The sequence below is a fragment of the Eubalaena glacialis genome, chromosome 6 (assembly GCF_028564815.1).
Source record: "Eubalaena glacialis isolate mEubGla1 chromosome 6, mEubGla1.1.hap2.+ XY, whole genome shotgun sequence".
NCBI classification, from domain to species: Eukaryota; Metazoa; Chordata; class Mammalia; order Artiodactyla; family Balaenidae; genus Eubalaena; species Eubalaena glacialis.
The window spans coordinates 85,559,407-85,581,118 of NC_083721.1; the positions used below are offsets into that span (position 1 = coordinate 85,559,407).

General features: G+C 34.4%; 1 protein-coding gene across 8 annotated transcripts in view; it reads right to left on the reverse strand.

Annotated features, from left to right (window-relative positions):
• The window catches only part of ATP11B (ATPase phospholipid transporting 11B (putative)), a 124,823-nt gene that overhangs the window by 12,134 nt on the left and 90,977 nt on the right, over positions 1–21,712 (reverse strand). For 3 of the 8 annotated variants that reach the window (XM_061194446.1, XM_061194440.1, XM_061194444.1), the window contains 4 exons: positions 21,090–21,228; positions 8,955–9,020; positions 8,310–8,413; positions 6,862–7,027 (listed from right to left, as the gene is read on the reverse strand). In XM_061194446.1, the coding sequence (XP_061050429.1) occupies positions 6,862–7,027; positions 8,310–8,413; positions 8,955–9,020; positions 21,090–21,228 (475 nt within the window). Of the gene's footprint in view, positions 1–711; positions 838–4,087; positions 4,174–6,861; positions 7,028–8,309; positions 8,414–8,954; positions 9,021–21,089; positions 21,229–21,712 lie in introns of all 8 variants that reach the window. The other 5 variants (XM_061194441.1, XM_061194442.1, XM_061194443.1 and 2 more) reach the window with 4 other exon arrangements.

The window sequence follows — 21,712 nt, forward strand, 5'->3', positions numbered from 1 at the left end:
ATGTACAAAGTGGCAAACAGCCCAAGTAAAAATATAATTACTAGTGGTAAGAATTTTTATCTTCCATGGTGACTACCAATTAAAATATTTTGCATATCCCAATTAGGTCTAGAAGTGGTTGTTAGGGTTTAATTCTCAAGAGGGAGTGAATCAAGTCCTCATTAATTCATACTTTTTTATTACAAAGATGTAACTATGAAAGTTTATGAAAAGTAAGAACTGAGAGTTTGGTGAATACCAGTCAACAGAAAATTATTCAGTACCAAGTCTAAGCACTCACTCATTTGACCATTCAACTCAAGAGGTAGACTTAGATAAGTAATTCAGTGTCTAACTATGTTAACAGGGATAAAATGACACATAACTACAAGTGGGAAAAGTGATTTGGGAAATAACAGAAATAGCATGACATATTTTCAAAAGAAGTGAAAAGGAATAAATTCTTGAGTATAAGACAATAGGTTAGAATTTGAAGTAAAGTAAGATTTAACACTATAACTCCAAAGGAAGATTAATGAAATATTCAGGTACGGACATATAAAAAATGTAAAGACAATAAAAAAGGAAAACAGGTAAACAAAAACAATATATGAGAAACGGTGAAGGAGTTAGTAAAGTAGAAACTGAAATGTCAGGCCAGTTCTCCCATAGCATCCCCCAAGCTTGAGAACTTAGCGGATATGTCCCCAGGAAGGTCCAGCGCAGTACTACCTAGTGCACGTAAGAACTGTCCTGCTGGCTGCAAGCCTCAGCTAGCAGGTGCCTACTGTCCTCCCCTCTGTGCTTGCTTTCAGCAAATTCATATGCTGAGCTGACTGAACCCTTATCTTCTTCCATCTGGAAGGACAGAAAAGCAACAAGTCTCATATTACAGAACAATACTCTCACTGTATATAAGTTTAGAATCAAAATAGCAAGTTGGGGTCCACAATCTGTGAGGCACAAATGAAAGTTCACACACCACCACATTCATTTACTGTCACAAAAGAGAGCAAATAGTAGCTTCTTAAGGAGCATACAACAGAGCATACAAAAAAAAGCCATGATTTTCTGGTGCACAAAGTTAAATTAAAACCAGGTTTCCATCAATAAAATTAAATATCTTCTATTAAACAAATTCCTTGCCACCAAGAGTTAGGGTTCTTATTGCAAAGGTATGTCCCATTTCGCATCTCTGATGCTCCCTCTCAGAAGACTTCTCTACTTTAACTGGACTTCAGCAGAGTGGAAGGGTCAATCATATGGCCTTTCAAATGTTAGACATATGAGTAAGGGGGAGCTTGACTTGATGTAGTAAACAAAATTAATTTAATCCTTAATTTGAAATATATTTTTTAAGTGAGTGTTAACTTACTTATATAAATTTCTACTCTTTTGCTTTTCCTATTTTTTTTTTTTTTTTGGCTGTGTCTTGTGGCTTGTGGGATCTTTTAGTTCCCTGACCAGGGATTGAACCCAGGCCCTCAGCAGTGAAAGTGCGAAGTCCTAACCAGTGGCCCCCCAGGGAATTCCCTCTATATTTTAAGTATTAGAAACCTTCTAAGGAGTATGTGCCCACAGCCAAGCTAATTTTAACCTTTCTTAAATTATAAAAAAATGTCCTCAATAAATAAAAAACAATTTTTTCCCTCATTTCTATGTGTTTTCTCAGTCTTAGGACTAATCAATAATTATTTCTATAAAAAATGCTATAGTAAATTTCTTACATACATAAAAAATAAAGTAGTAGAATTCCTTGATTTCAAGAGTACAGTAAAAGTTTATGTAAAGGTAGATTATTATTATAGCTTGGCCTATAACATAAAGGAGTGTAAAATACTCAAAATGAGTTTTCTTTTATTCAAAAGAAAATTATTAATAGTTTTGTGTTAATGGTCCTTAAGAAGTACTAACCTGATTAAAGATTTGAAAGCTCTTAAAGATATTCGATATATGCACAATCTTCCTCTCTGTCACAACAGTAAACAATTAAGCTACCATGGATCACACCCAGGAATAACATTCAATGTAGTTCAAAAACAAGATGTATTCAAAATCCACAGCATGCATCAACAGACAGATGTTTGTGGGCACTTGTTCTTCATGAAGCTATGAGCAAATGCCCATCCAGTGATCATTCACCACTCATGTAAGCAACTGTTATTTCTGCCTGGCCTTTGGTTGAGCATAGTATTTCTTTCTTTTTGTTTTTCTCTGATGCTGATAGTAAGTAAGCATATAGACCACAGTATGTAAAATAGTCATTTGATAGGTGAAGAACCTAGAGGCTCAGAGAGGTGAACTAATTTGATTAGGATATAGAGGGTGCAGGGCCAAGGGCATGCTGTGCTAGCATTCAGGCCCACCATCTCCCCAACAGGGCTCTTCTCCCTTTGTTACACCACCTGATTGGACAGTGCTTGCAGGAAACACTACCTGACTCATGTACCCTGCTCTCATTGTGTTCCTTCATAGATGAATGTTAAGCTTACTACTTTATTACACTATTAAGAAGAGTGGGATCTCTTTAATTTATGATCTCCGTGTATCATTCTTTTTTAGTCTATCATTGCTCAAAAAATGTTGCTTGATTTGAGCCACCATGATATGAGAAAATATGATTTAATAAAAACATTAAGATTATTCACAATGTAAAAGTTAATCCTCACAAAAGTGCTTGCTGGAGTGTTCTTTTAAATAATGAGCTCTCCTATTGCCTTGGAGTTAAATAATGAGATGTTTGAAAATGTGATAAATACACACTGTTTTCAGAAGGCACATATAGATAAAATGTGATGCACATATTTGGCTCAACCAAAGGTGAAGGCAAATCTTCCAAGTTTGTTTTGATTTTAGTTCTTGTCTTAAACATGAAATTTAGTTGACTACCACTTAAACACCCATTTGTATATTCATCTACAATTATTATACCTTTGTAATTCAAAGTAGAATATTTCAAAAATCCTGATGCTAATAGGAATAATAAAATCGAAATGTTTGGTAAAATTTTGGAACAGCTCAAAATTATGAACTCATAGGATTACATAAGAAGTTATTTAAGCAGTGCTTTGTCAAAGTCATTCGTTTGATCAAGTGAACATAGATGGATTAGAAACCTTGAGAATAAAAAAGAATTAAAAAAAAATGTATGACTAAAAATCCAGGGTAAGAAGTTGAAGGGTGCCAAAACAAAACAAAAAATTCAGTTACATTACTTTTCCTTTTCAAACCAGACTGGAGATAAAATTAATATATAGCTTTGGTATCTTAATATGAAAAGTTCTAGGATTTAAACTTTCATTCTCTTCCATCAAGACGTCTTCGGATTACTGATTATTTTTTGTGGAAACTGACAGAATGGATCTGTCTGTGGAGATAAAGGTATATATATGAGATACAAAATGTATTGTTAAAATCTTACCTATTGTTTAAGCAAAAAAAAAAAGGAAAAAAAAGGAAAAAAAAATTAGGACACACTTTTGCATTATTTTAAAATAATTTGTAGTCAATAAACCCACTTGAAATCTAGAGTGATTTTTTTTCAGGGATGAATTATTTATACCAATAAAGTAATTAAAAAGTAAAAAAAAAAAAAGTATTTGTTCAATTTATAGATGCACTAAACAGCAGCAAGGATATGAAACGTTTCAGCAGCCATTACAGTGTACAAAGACAAATATACACATGTATTTGCAACATAGATTAAGGCAAGATAAAAATGGGCAATTCTCACTTCCAAGTAACTGAAACTTAAAACTTTAAATTTTATGATGAATTTCTGTAGCTTAAATTACTCAACATGCAGGAGCATTCTTACGTACTAATATGACAAGCAGAAGCATTAGAATTGTGCTAGAAAAGGTAGTTAAGGTATAAAATATATAATAAGGTACAGATCTCTGTCCTGTTATGCTGAATTTTTGTCTCAAAGAAATGGATATATTTTTTAGGTTTTAACATACATATTGATAAAGGTCAAATTAGAGACAGAGCTGTGCTAACAAAAATGCCCCACTCTTAATTCATGCCTCTGCCCATCTTTTGAATATTTTTAAATTGACCTTTAGCATGCAGAAGAGTTAGTGAGGTTCTACTCCTCCTACTCTACCTAAGTTTGCTCAGCTGATTCCTTGCCCTCGACAATGGCTGCAGTGCGATGAACTCGTCACTGAAAGCGACTGTGTTGGAGTACATCTATAAGTGGACAGAAAAGGGATGGGACATACAACAAGTCAGTGAGCTGTATTTATCACCTAAGAGACAGACACAGGACAAGCTTTGTAAAGACATTTGTCCCTACAAGAGTAGGATATATCATACATGGTACACATACATAACTGACGTTTGTAGGGCCATTGGCTTTGCTATCAAAAGAATTTATTCTTAATACCACATTGTTATTCTGCAGAAAAACAAAGCTCAAAATAAATGCTGACAACTCTTCTTTTGATATGATTTTTCTTGCTACTTTTGGTAAGCAATGAAGTAAGTAGCTGACAACTTTCTCAACATTTGAAATCAGAGGTGAAAGTACAAGGCTGAAATAATAAAGATTACTGACTACAGCGAAAGAATAATGTCACACACGGGATATGAATGACCATATACTGTCTCAACAAAAACAAAAAAAATCCCCAGTAGGCTAGAAAATCCCTGAGTGGAAGTAGAGATTTCCTCTTTAGATTATTTTTATTTCCATGTTTATTTTTTACTGACGTATAGTTGATTTACAATGTTGGGCCAATCTCTGCTGTACAGCAAAGTGACTCAATTTTAAAAATATATATCACATTCTTTTCCTCTTTAGATTAGATCACAGTTGAACATCCAGTCAAATCATTTAAAAGGAATTTAGTAGGGTAGAAAGGGAGATTATACTGGCTTTCATACATAGAAAAATGACTGATTTTTTAAATCAACTCCATTTTTAATCAATTTAACCTATGGTAAAAGAACTAAAATATATATAAAGTACTTTTAACTTTTTCTTGTCTAAGGGTCCGCCTTAAGGTATCAAATATTTCCTGTGTAATCCTTTAAAAAGAGGTCTATAAAAATGGTAATAAGGACTAATACTATCACCTTTTATTATCATTAAGAAATCTCTATGAAAAGACATAATGCTCTGCCTAAAGAAAATTTCTAAGGATAAATGTAAATAAATCATTATTTACTTTTATAAAGAAGTAAGTTTTTAAGTGATGTCATTAATATATTTTGGTGAAATATAACTTTATATAGCCAAGAGGGCAAGACAAATATGTTCTCCATAAAGATCTAAAAAAAGTATAATAGACAATGTATTAAAAGTAGTATTCTATTATCATGAATATCTCTGAAGATTAGAAAAAAGATAGGCAAACCTTTCTGATATATATTTAAGTAATAAATTGCATGGTGGAAAAGTCTGCCCATACTGATATAAATATATGCATAGGCAGACACAGTAACCAGATTATGCAAATTTTTTCAGCCCCAGCTGAAGATCAGTATCAGAGCAACATCCTCATCGTTCTTGTAATTATGTTCTTACTGAGGACTTACTACATACAGACCCAGGGTTAGGCACTTTATATTAACGATCTCTAACCATCAAGTAAGGTAGTTATTATTCTGATTCTACAGAGGAAGAAACTGAGGCTTAGGGAAGTGACTTGATTAAGGACATACATTTTATAAGTGGTTAAAACAGTATCTGAATTAAGTTTGTCAGGCTTCAGAGGCCTATGCTGCTTCAGTGGTGTTAAAATGTATATTGGCTAGGACTGACTCACCAAAGCAAATAAGTGCTAAAGAAATGTTAATATGATCAACTGAAATTAAAACCAATACACTGTTTAAGAAGCCTAACTCAAATCACTAAATACTTAAGAAGCACTTATTCTATTTGTAGCATGAACACACAACTAAATTTCCAAAATTTGCTTGGCATATAGCAAACATGCAAAAAACAAAAACAAAAACAAAAACAAAACCCCCCACAAAACCCTCAACCTAGGCAGAACTAAATGATTAATAAACTCTGTGTTTACAAGGGCAAAGTTGATTAGAATGTACTCTTGAGGACATATGTTCAATGTCATGATACGGTTAATAGGACAAACCAATATTTCTAGCTTATGTACAAGTCAAATACACAAAAAAAGTCAAATATACTAAATAGCTATCATTTCTTGAGGATATACTCTGTGTTTGAACATTATTTCATTTAATCCTTATTACAAATGTAATGAAATAGACATTTCTGTCATAATTTTACCCATGAAGAAACGGAGACTTAAAGTTACAGAGCTACTCAGTGGTAGAATGTGGGTTTTGAACCCACAACTATCAGGCCCTAAAGACCATACTCTTAAACACTATGTAACATACTGTTAATATCTGCTGTAGTTTAATATTATCAGTAAGTGTTTAGTGAGAGAACATATTTTATAAAAATCCATTCTGTAGAAGTTACTTAGGTTAAAGAACTTATTTCATACTTTTGTTGAAAACAATATGACCTGAAGAAGTACTACTGAAATTCTAATGGTTCTAAAGAAATGGATATATATCCCAATTATATATATTTGATAGAAGGCTGTGATAATACTATTTAAGACATATTTATACTATTATTTGGACATAACTTGATAGTTTTATACTTAAAATCTAGTTCTATTAATAACACAATATAACTTTTAAAAATTATAATTTTTCAGGAGTCATAAAATTCATAGCAACAATAACAACTTTAAAAATATCACATTTGACAATATTTATATCGCAAAATACTTGATACAGGAATAGATAATTTCCTATTTTCTAATGTAAGCGAATTATAATGACAGCTATTCATCAAGGCTCCTAATTAAAAAGGTATTGTATATAAAAAGTGGCTACCTGTGCCTTTTCAATATTTGTAGGATGAAACTGTCGGTCAAACACTTTCTTCACAATATCAAGAAATAGGCATGTAACAACCATGAGAATTATGGCAAACCAAGCAGAACCACTTGACAGGAGCTGAATAAATACAAAGTACATATTCTGGGAGCTCAAAAATGGCCTGCAAAGAAAGAAAGTGGGATTAATAAAAGAAGAAACCGACAAGACAGATCCTTAAATCAAGACATTAAGTAAACCCACTATACATGAAGGTTACAATTTTAAGAATACTCCAGGAAAATGTTCAAAATGTGGAATCAGTGTAATTTAATTAATCAACTAACTAATAAAACATGGTAGATTTTAATTGTTAAAAATAAAATCCAATTTAATTCATTTGAATGACAACCATAGTTTTTATAATTAGGAAAGTGGCAAGTAACTGACTTATCCTATCTTAGTGTTAGGATAATTCAAAAGAATTATGTAGTGAATAATACAGACTTAAGAGACCAAAAAAGCAAGAAAAAGTATGTAATAAAATATTTTCTACTAAGCAACTACAAGCTTGATTACCCAAATTTTAGGTTGAAAAGCTCTACTTAGAGGATCTTCTCTACACATGTATTTTAAAATAAATGTACTCACAAATATTTGTTCTACATAGTAGTAGGTATTGTCAAGATACTCTTTTTGGGTTTGTATATATATCACTTCAAAAGAATGAGGGGAAATACAGGAAGAAATGTAGAAATAAAGAGGATTAAAAACAAACAAACGATATTCAGTAGAGTATCTTTTTATAATCCTAAATGAAAGTTAATGTTCAGCCAATACAAGTTTTTTCCCTGCCTTTTGTAATACTTTGCCTGATACAGGCATCACAGGCACAGTAGGCAATGTAATATACATTCTCCAATTGAGAGACTTCAGCTGTCCATCACTTACCAAAGAATCTTAGGAAAAGCATTAATTTTTAATCTATCAGAATAGCTGAATATCTGATTTTACCTATGAATATGCAGCACACTACTTTTGAGAGAGAAGTTAACTCATTCATGAAAATTTAATGATTCTACGTGACTTTTTAAATTATATACATTAATAATAATTTAGAGGTAATATGATTAGTGTAAAGAACATTAATTTTCAAGTAAATCTTAGCTTTGCTACTTTTAACCGTTGTGATCTTGGAGCTCAGTTTCCAAATAGAAAAAAACGGGGTAACAAGATTATCGTGATGAATCAATGTAATATCTTAGGTAAAACACTAGAATATAGTAGGTATTCAGTAATTGTTAGTTTCTTTTTTCTTCCATATCAGTAAGATCAACTGAAAAAACTAAATTTCTTAACAGGATAGGGTCTCAAAACTATTCTGAGTAGAATTTGTTCATAATAAAATCTATCATAATAACTATTTATTAGAGTTGAATCAATATAATTAAAATATAGTCACTCACCAGAGAATCCCTCCATAAAACAAAGAAAATACAAAATAGAATAAAATAGATCCCCAGGTAACAAGATGATTGATCCAGGTCCAAAAATGAGTTTCCAAAGCCATCTAAAAAAATAAATTAAAAAACCCTTAATATAAATTAATAAATCTTTAACTTCTCAGCTAAAACTCAAGAATAAAATGTATTAATTATAAGTGACTAAGGTTGCTATGGCAAAGTCCCTCAGAAGATAAATATTAATGAAAAGATCCTAGTATGAAATTCAACAATTTCAAGTTTATAGTATTTTTCTTCTGTGAGGAAGCAGTATTAAAATTTCATGAGTACTTTATTCAGAACTCCATGGCCTAAACCAGCTTGTGTTGTCTTGCATTACATAGAGAGAAGCAGAATTTCGGAGATGAGTATTGAGGGGTTAACCTTTATCTGACCATAAAAATCAGCTGAGGCTTTCCAAAATAATGAATTTAAAAAATGAATTCATAATGAATCTTTTGACAAAAATTAAAATGAATTATTAAACTAGGCATCCATGAAATTATTCATGGCTGAAAAAGGAAAATCTGTCAATAAAGAAATGAGGAAAATTAACTAAGAATTATGCAGACACAAAATGTATCCATGCTTCTAATTTCTGTACCATACCTTTACTGTGACTGTAATAAGCATGACTGTGAAGACCAAGGTACCAAATGTCCAATTTCCAAACATCTAAAACAGAACAAATAAACCAGTATTGCATTATGGGTTAAAATGATGCTAAATCAGAAGTGACGCAAACTAGTGTACATTCTTTACTAAAAATCATTTGCATCATTTACGCCAGTTACATTTGAAATCTGTAACTAGGTTAGTAAAGTTAAAGGAGATTGAGAAGAAACACCATAAAGCATTATCATGTTTGTTATTATGTAAAATGATTCTTTGGATAACATTATCAGACTGGAAACTCAAAGATGGGTTTGGAATTATGTGGCACAGTTTTTAGTGATAATGATATAGCTGTTAGTGACTGCTTTACTCCTATCACAAAGTAAAAATGATAATAAACCCTGTTCAATCACAATTATTTTCTGAAACCATTCCAACCAGAAGTCACAGCAGATCACCTGCCACTGTATTTCTGGACACACCATAGAAAGAGCAGGTAAAAAGAAATTTATACACAAAACGAACACCTGAAAGGAAAGATAATGGCCAGTGGACCTATTCAAGGGATTTCACGTAAAAATGCAGTTAATGCCAGTTAGATAGTATTGCCATGGGCTTTATAGCCAAAACTTACTACGGCCTATTAAAAATGCAGAATCCCCAAAGAATGTCAGGATTTAATTTCCACAAATAAGAGCACAACCAGAACTTTACGTTAATTTAGTTTACAAAGTAGTCATAATCTTTACCATTGGTTTAAAAAAGTTATTTAAAAGATTGGTTGTTTAAAAAAAAAAAAAGATGGGCTTCCCTGGTGGTGCAGTGGTTGAGAATCTGTCTGCCAATGCAGGGGACAGGGGTTCGGGGCCCTGGTCTGGGAGGATCCCACATGCCGCGGAGCAGCTGGGCCCGTGAGCCACAACTACTGAGCCTGCGCATCTGGAGCCTGTGCTCCACAACAGGAGAGGCCACGATAGTGAGAGGCCCGTGCACCGCGATGAAGAGTGGCCCCCGCTTGCCACAACGAGAGAAAGCCCTCGCACAGAAACGAAGACCCAACACAGCCAAAAATTAAAAAAATAAATTAATTAATTAAAAAAAAAAAAAAGAAAGAAAAAAAATACGGGTTCCGATGGCAATAAAACTCATCTAAGTAATTAAAGATAAACCACAACCTCAGTGCTTATAAAATTATTGTTTACTTTAAAATACTTAGTATATTGCCTGGTATAAATAAAATACTCAACAAAAATTTTTTAAATTTGTATGGAAACACAAAAGACCCTGAATAGCCAAAACAATCTTGAGAAAGGATAATGGAGCTGGAGGAATCACACTCCCTGACTCCAGACTACGCTATAAAGCTAATGTAATCAAAACAGTATGGTACCGGCACAAAAACAGACATATAGATCAATGCAACAGGATAGAAAGCCCAGAAATAAACCCATGCACCTATTGTCAATTAATCTATGACAAAGGAGGCAATAATATACAATGGAGAAAAGACAGTCTCTTCAATAAGTGGTGCTGGGAAAATTGGACACCTACACACAAAAGAATAAAATTAGAACATTCTCTAACACTATATACAAAAATAAACTCAAAATGGATTAAAGACCTAAATGTAAAACTTCTAGAGGAAAACACAGGCAGATCACTCTTTGACATAAAATGCAGGAATATTTTTTTGGATCTGTCTCCTAGAGCAATGGAAATAAAAACAAAAATAAACATATGGGACCTAACTAAGCTTAAAAGCTTTTGCACAGCAAAGGAAACTATCCACAAAATGACAAGATAACTTATGGACTGGGAAAAAATATTTGCAAATGATGCTACTGACATGGTATTAATTTCCAAAGTATACAAACAGTTCATGCAGCTTAATTATCAAAAAGACAAACAACCCAATCAAAAAATGGGCAGAAGACATAAACAGACATTTCTCTAAAGAAAACATACAGATGGCCAACAGGCATACGAAAAGATGCTCAATATAACTAATTATAGGAGAAATGCAAATCGAAACTACAATGAGGTATCCCCTCACACTGGTGAGAATGGCCATTATTAAAAAGTCTACAAATAGTAAATGCTGGAGAGGGTGTGGTGAAAAAGGAACCCTCCTACACTGTTGGTGGGAATGTAAATTAGTGCAGCCATTTAGGAGAACAGTATGGAGGTTCCTTAAAAAGCTAAAAAGAGTTGCCATATGATCCTGCAATCCCAATCCTGGGTATATATCTGGAGAAAACTCTAATTTGAAAAGATACACAGACCCCAGTGTTCACAGCAGCACTATTTACAATAACCAAGACATGGAAGCAACCTAAATGTCCACTGACAGGTGAATGGACAAAGAAGATGTGGTACATATACACAATGGAATATCAGTCAGCCATAAAAAAGAATGAAATCATGCCATTTGCAGCAACATGGATGGACCCAGAGTTTATCATATTAAGTGAAGTAAGTCAGAGAAAGACAAATAAAATATGATATTGCTTAAATGTGGAATCTAAAAAGTGATACAAATGAACTTATTTACAAAAGAGAAATAGATTCACAGAGATAGAAAACAAACTTATGGTTACCAAAGGGGATAGCAGGGGGCGGTGGTGGGTGCGAGAAGATAAATTAGAAGTTTGGGATTAAAATATACACACTACTAAATATAAAATAGGTAAACAACAAAGACCTAATAGCACAGGGAACTATACTCACTATCTTGTAATAACATATAATGGAAGAGAATCTGAAAAAGAATACTTATATATATATAACTGAATCACTATGCTGTATACTTGAAACTAACAACACTAAATTCACTACACTTCAGTTAAAAAAATAAATAGCTTAAAAGGCAAAAAAAAAAAAGAATCAATAAATAATGGTTATTATAATCAACAATGAAACATTAATATTCCTTCATTTGAGGGTATTTTGGGGAGTGTGTCATGAAGAAAATAATGGAAAAGTCATATTGACTTTTCCTGCTTTTATCATCTCTAGAAATGACCTGGAAATACTGAAAAATCATTGGATCTCACTTAACTCAGCTCTTAAGAGAGCCAGCTCCTCTTTCAGGGATATGGAGATAGGTAATTGATGCAGTCAGGGAACCTGGGCCTGGAAGTGGTAACAACCACACATGTCTATCCTTCAGTATATGGTTTTACTGGGCCCAGACTGGGGCTAGTTATGTGGTATCTTCCTTAGAAGCAGAGGAAGATTTAGGGCTCCTTCTAGCATTCAAGGCCCTAGAGGGAGCTGTAGAAAACACATTCACATTCTCTCTGTTTTTTGGATAAAATTAGCACAAGTTATGTATTTCAATTGCATCAATCAGTTAAGACTCTTTCCATTCTGATTTCCCCTTGAATTAGTTTAGGTGGTGATGAAGTGAGTGGCAGAGGGGATTTTGGGGACCTGGCAAAAGAGAAGTTGAGTTGGGCTTACTACATTGGCTTGGGTTAAGTGGGACCTATTTATGTCACTCATAATCACTTTCACATATACTTGTGTTTGTACTTACAGTTCTTTCCCTTAAAGAGGGCCTGCCAAAATGAGTAAGGCTTAGATTACTCTACTAAACCTGGATCTGCCCCTGCTCAGAAGAGACAGATGCTCAAAACACTTTCTAACACAATTTGTTTTTTTTGAATCACTTCCTCTAACTTAATTTGTTACCTAATTAAATAAAGCCAACCGTGTATTCCAAATTAAAAAGGATCATTCATTACTCATTTGTACACTCAAGAAATAGTAATTGAGCATCTATTCTATGCCAAGTACCATTCCAGGCCTTGGGGAATAAAGCAGCAATAAGGTAAAGTTCCTGACCTCAAGGAGCTTACACATAGTGGAGGAGGCAAAAAATAAATAAACCTAAAAATACATACTTTCAGGTAGAGAGCCCGTGCTCTGCAACAAGAGAAGCCACCACAGAGAAGCCCGCGCACTGTAACAAAGAGTAGCCCCCGCTCGCTGCAACTAGAGAAAGCCCGTGCGCAGCAACGAAGACCCGATGCAGCCAAAAATAAACAAACAAACAAACAAATAAATAAAAGAAAATAAATGTAGAGTAAGGGGTCGGGAAGTGATGGAAGGTGAGGGAGATGGGATTTTACTGGAGTCGGCTAGAAAGGCCTACTCAAGCCAGTGACATTTCAGGAGACCTGAATGCATAAGGGAGTCAGTCAAATGACCACGTGAGAGAAAAGCATCCAGGCAGAGAAACAGCAAGTGCAGAAGTCCTAAGGCAGGAACTAACTGGTCTGAAAGAGCAAGAAAATCAGTGTGGCTGGAGTAGAGTGAATAAAAGGGAGGGTGAAAGGAAATACAGTCCAAGATCTTTTCATTTTTAAAAGATCACTTGGGCTACTGTGTGGAGAATAGATAGTAGGAAGGGGAAGAACAGAAGCAGGAGCAGGAAGAAGGCAGTTACTATGGTCTCCGAAAGAGATGGTGATGATCTGATTGGTGTGGAGGAGGAGAGAAGCAGAAACAGCCAGGATATGTGTGACATCAGAACCAATGCGATTTCAAATGGGTTGTGAGAGAAGAAGTGAAATGAAGGATGATTCCTAGATTTCTGCCTGAGCAGATGGGTAAAAGGTAGTTCCATTTATTAATAAATATAAGAAGAATTGGAAGGGAAACAGGTTTGCAGAAGACATAAAAAAATTCTGTTTAGCAATATTAACTTTGGGATTCTTATGAGACTTACAGGCAGAGAAGGTAGTTAGTTATTTGAATCTGATAAGCAACTGGCAGAGATGTAAAATTGGGAGTTCAGCATATAAGCAGTGTTTCAACCATGAGAAGGATGAATTCACCCTGTGTACAGATAAAGAAAAGATGGCACAGCACTGAGTCCTAGGCCACTGCTCCGCGTAGAACAGTTAGAACAGCAGTTCTCAAGTTGGGGGCATTTTGCCTCACGGTGGACAGTTGGCTGGATCTGAAGACATTTTTGGTTGTCATAACTAGGGGGGACTGGGTTAGGGGTGCATGCCTGTGTGCTACTGGTATCTAGTGGGTAGGCATGCTGCTAAACATCCTACAATTCATAGGGTGAACCTCCACAGCAAAAAACTCTCTGGCTCAAAATGCCATTGGTGCAGAGGTTGAGAAGCCCTGATTCCGAGGGTAGGAGGTGAAGACTGAAAAGGCACAGTTGGTAAGGAAGCCAAAGTAACTTACAGAGGCTGAGAGAAGATAATGTGGCAGGCAGGAAGGCTTCAAAAATTGTACCCAATGGTTGAGTTCAAAAGGGCTGAGGCACGCTCTTAGATTTAGCAATGAAGTGGTGGCTGGTGACCATAAAGAACATGGTTTTGATGGGAGTGCTGGGGGTGAAAGCCCCACAGGAGAACATTCAAGGGAGAAGAGGAGGCCAGAAAGTACAAATAGTAAAAAATATAACTTCTTCAAATTTTGTAACAGGTCTAACTTAACTACACATTGATCTATAAAAGAATTATCTTCTAATCAGTTGTTCAGTTCTCCAGTACAAACTACCTCTTTATTATTGGTTTTAAACATTGACCAATTGTTGGGTGATACCATAAGAAGCAAGGTATGTTTTTCTGTTCTCTGTATATGAGGTAATTTTCTATTAATTACTTGGAATATTATTAGTGTTTTAAATATTTGTCTCATGAATAAATGAACACACAGGGAAATTCTGTAATGAATTAGATAATCAAAGATATTTTAATCATACAAGCTTTAATTAAAAGAAATCTGTATCTACTGAACAGGAATTAAATTGCATATGTGTTCTTGAATGACCTGATTGGTAATTATGGTGGTTAAATCATTTGAATGAAAGTAAAGGATACTGAATTCTCGGTGGAATACGAATATAAAATAGTATATTTCTATCTTAACACAGAGCTCTTATCACTTGATGGCTAGGTTTCAACAGCTGATGACATGTATAGTGTGAAAGAGAAACTAATTAAAGATAGGAAGTAAGGGGAGAAATCATCAACATTAAAAAAAATAGTAGTAAAACTACAAAAAGGTTTATTTTTCTCTTTCTCTCAAAATTACAACCTGAAATTTCAACTCCTCCATTCTGTGTTGCTGATTGTTTCCCCCCAACTAATCTGGCAAACAGTCCAGACCTAGAAGGCTTGAATAAGAGGTGAAGAATTACTTTTTCATCCTTATTCTTTCCTTTGTCATTTGATTTTTAATGTGGTGGAACAGTGAATATATACTTTAGAACGGGGCCAAGGGTCTGACAATTCCAGCCTCTCTACTGGAGAAGTCTAACTGGAATTAGAATACTCTAATAGTTTTTCCCTTTTTCTCCGATCCCACATTTTTTTGAATTTCAATTATTTTAGTTTTCCAAACTGGGTATAATTCCATAAAGAGAGAAAAAAAGAAATTAATGGCTGACATTTTTCTTTGAGTTTCTGTATACTTCAGTAAAACAAAACCAAAACAAATTTTAAAAACCCTTATTTGGGTGGGATCTCATTTTAACCAGTAGTTATCTAGATTGTAATTTTCATATCAGACCACTGAGAATGAGTGGAATAGGTATTAGTGTTTAAGTTCCTGAGTTAACAAAGGATTCTTTTTTTCTTTATTCTCTTTTTCTTCTGAAGCCTTCGGTTGAAACCACTAGACAAGCAGAATGTCATGGAATGTTGGGATGGGAACTCAGCTACCTCTGAAACTATTCTCCCAATATTTTTCTCCCTACATCATCGTAGTTTTCCACTCTTACCACATGACTAAAATTCCCTCTGTTCTGTTTCCTTCACTATAAATTTTTTTTAAATTCTTCTAATATACACTTACCCAGGCCACGATGCCTTTGCCATTGCATTCTATGGAAGTTTGCTTTAACTGGAGGTGAACTCCTGTAATCTAAATTGTTCCTCTCATACTTTCCTTATCTATAATCTTAAGTAACATCTTCCCTTGTCTATAACTTTAAATAGATTCTTCCCTGAGAAAGTTTCTTTGTGAGATCACAGAAAGACAACATAAGCTATTTCCAAAAATATTCTGGACAACAGCAACACTGTTAGAACAAGTAGTGTCCCAATATGAGAACACTTACTCTGTAGAGATAAACAAAGGAGATAAATTTTTCTTTTTTAAAACACATAGTCATTTGCTTTTAGTACCTTTGTAATTTATAGTAACCTTAATAAACACTCTTCGTTGGTGTTCACCTCCCAGTTACTTAGCTTCTAAAAAAAAATGATTTCATAGGTGTTCAAATTCATAGAAGCAGAAAGAACGGTAAATTCCAGGAGCTGGTAAGAAGGGAAATGGGTAGTTCTTTAATAGGCACAGTTTCAGCTTTGCAAGATGAAAAAGTTCTGGAGATCTGTTGCATAACAATGTGAATTTACTTAACACTACTGAACTGTAGTCTTAAAAATGTTAAGATGGTAAAAAAGTATCAAATTATAAATTTTAAATATATGCAGCTTATTGTATACCAACTATACCTCAATTAAGCTGTGTTTTAAAAACTAGTATCACGGAAGTCAGTTTTTTCTATTATTCTTGGAGGAGTTAACATTTTCTAAAAGTTACATTAAGATCTCTAACAAAATACATTATAACAATTTTACCTTTTGTCAAAATTCAATTAATAAAAAAGAAATGATTGTTCTCTTCTACAAAGCCTGTTAAAATACACCAACTCAAAGTTGATCTTGTTGGATTACAGAAATAATATGAAGTTTTATGTTAAGCTCATTTTCAACTTTGGAAAAAAAAAAAAATGAAGGGACTTCCCTGGTGGCGCAGTCGTTAAGAAACCACCTGCCAATGCAGGGGACACGGGTTCGAGCCCTGGTCCGGGAAGATCTCACATGCCGCAGAGTAATTAAGCCCGTGTGCCACAATTACTGAGCCTGTGCTCTAGAGCCCGTGAGCCACAACTACCGAGCCTGTGCTCCACAATGAGAAGCCCCCGCAATGAGAAGCCCGCGCACTGCAACGAAGAGTACCCCCGCTCACCACAACTAGAGAAAGCCCAAGCACAGCAACAACGACCCAACACAGCCATAAATAAAAAAATAAAAAATAAATGAATTTATAAAAAAAAAAAAAAAAAAGAAAAGATTACCCAAATAAATATTCACCAAATTACAAATCTGACTTTTTGACAAATGTTTGTGATAAGATGATACTGAGGTATTGGAAGACAAGCCCCAGTTTTTAACTAATACTTATATTCCAAATACTTTGAGTATTTTAAGCCTGCATAAGGCTAGACAAATTTTATATGAGTTTAACTCTTCTAATATTTAGAAGAAAAACAATTAAAAATTAGTCAGTAGTTCAGTCCTCTTAATATATTTTTTGTTCTCTAGCAAGCAAGGAGTGACAGTAAAGGAATATCTTTTTTATGGTGCTTGGAAGGTAAAGATCTGTCCATAGGAAAGCAGTTTATAGACACACACACACAAACAGGTACTCAGACATGTCATATACATTCTTCTAGTCTTTCCAAATCTCAGAGAAAACTTATCAGGATTCTTATATTTTACTAAAAGAAAAGACCTATTAAAAAGATCTGAGGGGAATATATGAAGAATAAATAGTTCTTTCCTAAGTAAAAGAGAAGTTAAGAATGAATGAATGGATATTTCAAAAATATTTGTTGAGGGAGCTCCCTGGTGGTCTAGTAGTTAGGATTCGGCACTTTCACTGCTGTGGCCCAGGTTCAATCCCTGGTCAGGGAACTGAGATCCTGCAAGCCACATGGCATGGCCAAAAAAAAATTGTTGAAAATTAATTAATACCTAGAATATTCATGATACTGCTAGGCCCATCACAAAAGATGGGGGCAGAATCTTAACTTCCCCTGAACTGTCTTGCCCTTCGTGGATCCCAAACTACTGCAACTCTTTCTCCTCCTCCTTTCTCAGGATCATTTGTTTGCACTGACTTCATCTTCACCTCTAGCCACTTCTCTTCCCAGTACTTCCCCCTAATATTTTCTACTCTAGGTCCTCCATTGTTTGCAGATTTCTTGGGCATACAAGAATAATTACTGGAAAACAGAAAGCATTCAACCCATGTCAAAAAAGACTTTCAGTATAGGGAGGCGTAAGAGGGAGCTGGAGTGAAAGGACAGGGACCTGTGGGCTCAATGTTGAAGAATAGACAGTCATAAGACTGACTTTGGGAAAAAGAGGCAAGAGCATTCTAGAGAGAAAATACAGTAATGGCTTGGAACTAGAAATGAGCACTGCATGTTCTGAGAGAGCCAGCAAGGACAGTTTAACTTACACCGTTAAAGAGGAGAGTTTCTGGGAGAAGTAGATTAGGGGGGACTGGGTAGGACAGGGTCTTCAATATAATGATTTGGTAGTAATAATAACAAGTAATACTGCTAAGATTTATTGAGTACTTCTATATGCTAGCCACTATGCCTAATGCCCTACATGTAATATGTTGTTTATTCCTCACAGCAAACCTATAAGGTAGTAATCATGTTCCTAATTTTGCAGCGAGGAAACTGAGTCTTACAGAAGTTAAAGAACTAATCCCAAATCACTCAAATGATAACTTCAGGTGCCAGGATGTAAATCCAATTTGACTGATTGCAATGTATGCTTCTTTTCCACTGTTTCTACAGGGAGTGGTAGATTAATTTCTAGTGGTATATATGAGTGGTAGAACCGGTAGGCTAAAAGGGGAAGTTTATGACGTACAATTTGAGTTAAAAAAAAACAGTAACAGGTGGTAAAAAGAAGAAAAACTTTTGTACTAAAGGGCCAACAACAATTTACACTTCATTAAGATTTGGGCCAACAACAATTTACACTTCATTAAGATTCTTTTCTTTTGTATAAAGCATGCTCAAGATTTAATTTAAAAAAAAATTATTTATTTATTTGTTTGTTTGGCTGTGCTGGGTCTTAGTTGCGGCATGCAGGATCTTTGTTGCTGCGTGCGGGATCTTGAGTTGCGGCATGTGAACTCTTAGTTGTGGCACGTGGGATCTAGTTCCCTGACCAGGGATCGAACCCGGGCCCCATGCATTGGGAGTACGGAGTCTTAGCCACTGGACCACCAGGGAAGTCCCCAAAGATTTAATTTTAAAAGTCACTAAAAACTAGAAACAAACCTAAATTATAAGTATTCTTAAATAATTTATTCCATGTAATGAATATTATGTAGCTGTGAAAAAATATCTTTGAAGCATTTTTAATAACATGAAAAATCACTTAGACTATAGTAAGGGGATAATTATAATAAGCCTATCATTGAGAAATAAGGGGATAAGTTATGAGGTTAATGAAAAATAGTAAAAAAATAAAAAAAGAATGGAAGAAAATACGTAAAAATGACAGAAATAATTACACCTGGGTAGAAGGAGAACAGGCGGTTTATTTTCTTTGTATATTTTTCCTATGAAGTATTTCAAATTTACCATAACGGGCACATGTTACTTTTAAAATCAGAAAAAAGTAGTAACTAGCAACAAGAGAGATCTCTTTAACTTCCTTTTCATCCAATGACATCTTCCTTCTTTCTTAACTCTTTTCCCCTCTTCACTCTGTCCAGTTTTAGCCCAGTATTTCAGGTGGAAATGGGCATGCTCACTCATATATCTATATATTTGATGGTCTTTGCACAAGTGGCAATACTGAACAGAAGGGTACCAGGCTAATACTTGTTTCTCAAAGGAATTTAGGATCTTGGCTAAGCACATAGGCTTTGAAGTTATACAGATCTGAGTTTGAATTATACTCTTGTAATTTATTTACTATGTGACCTGAGGCAAGTTTCTTAACCTTTCTGAGGTTAATTTTCTAATATGAAAAAATATTCTCCTCATACAGGGTTATTACAATTCAGTAAGCTAATACATGGAATATACCTGGCAGAGAGAAAAAAATTCAATAAAAGGTAGTTATTACTTGGGGGAAGTGCTGTAACCTTCATGTTACACAAACTAGATTCATATATTTGTCCAAACCAGGCTAAATATGTCCTCAAAAGTAGAGTGGCAATAATATGTATGTTCCATTTCTACATCCTAAAGGGATCTGCATGGTTAAAGCCTCTCTAAAATTGAAACCCATTTCCTTCACTGCACTTGAATATTTTGTTATTTTACTTGTTTATTTTCTGTATCCCTCACAAGACTCTTAAGCTCCATAACTGAGTGTGTTAGTTCCTCTCATAAATCCAGACACTGGTATAGAACATGGGACTGGTTGGTCCTCAATAAATGTTTGTTGAACAGATAAAACTTCATATTCTCCCAACTGCAAACCTTGTATCTCTGTTTCTGCAAATATACTGAATATTTTGGAATACTTAAGTACTGCCAATGGAAAAGATAAACTAAAGGTGACAAGCATTTCCAGTCTACCATAGTACCACAGCTGTCATTTCTTTTCCTCTGACCCATCTAGCTAAGCCTAGAAAGAGAGGCCTAGTTCTGCAGAGTCTCTCAACATGAGCACTCCAATCAGGACACAGAAACAACGTACTGTGTGGTACTCCTTTCCAATTTCACGTTTCAGAAAAATGGCCACTCTGAACAGTAACTTGACATCCTCAGAATTGCTGGAGTGCACTGAAAAGTACAGTAGCACTTCCTAAGCATACCACCGCCCCCCGCCCCCGCCAAAAAAAATTCCTGCAATTAAAAGCAAAAACCTAAACATTAAGTCCTTATTTCTCATCTCAAAAAGCTGAATCATAATATCTCTCCAATGGGATTATTGTGAGGATTAATGGAAATGGGGCATGGAAAGCACTGAACACAATAGTTAAGTACTAAATAAACAGTAGCCATTGTTAAAACACAATCCTGAAGTGAACATCATGCAGGGCCATGAACATATCCCCTTGCGTAAATTAATTTTTGAACAGCAAAACTGCTTAGGTAACTTGAGTTTCATATTAAAATTACACTGCATTGCCTTTCTGTTTTAATTCTCATTTGTATAAAATTTTATTAAGTAAAAAAAAGTTAAAAACCTTTTTATAATTGCATTTTAATTTAATACCTGCAATTTTGTAACTTAAATGGAATTTTACTTTATTTTGTATGACAGAAAGTTATCAAAAGCCAAACTAAATTATTAAAAATGTTCTTTAAAAAACTATATATTTTACCTGGCCATTTCCAAGCAGAGATGTATCTTTCCCTATTAGAAAATAGGATCCAAAAAAGAAAATAAAGGCATGACTGAAACCCAAGATGGTCCAATAAAGAAACGTTTTCATGCTTAGTTGACGGTTTTTACTAATGTCTCTGCAAATTTAAAAAAAAGGAAGAAAAAAAGAAATGTATTAGGACTTATTATACCTACTAAATAATTATTACAGTTTGATAATTAAAAAACAAGATGGATTTTTAATTTAAAATTGCTTAAAAATTTTAGCAGAAAGAATAAAACCTAGTTTACAAACCACTGCTTATAATATACATCTGTGTAACAGCTTATAATTCTCATAACATATTCAAATACATTTTCTCATTTAATAAAGAAATATGATATAGGCATAATACTTCAGTTTAATTGTGAAAAGTTGATTTTTCTTTGTTATATTCTTTTTTTTTTTTTTGGCTGTGCCTCATGGCTTGTGGGATCTTAGTTCTCCGACCAGGGATCGAACCTGGGCCCCAGAGCAGTGAAAGCCTGGAATCCTAACCACTGGACCGCCAGGGAATTCCCTCTTCGTTATATTCCGTTGTAAACATTCAGTCATTCTGCCATGATTGTTTCTTTTTAGTG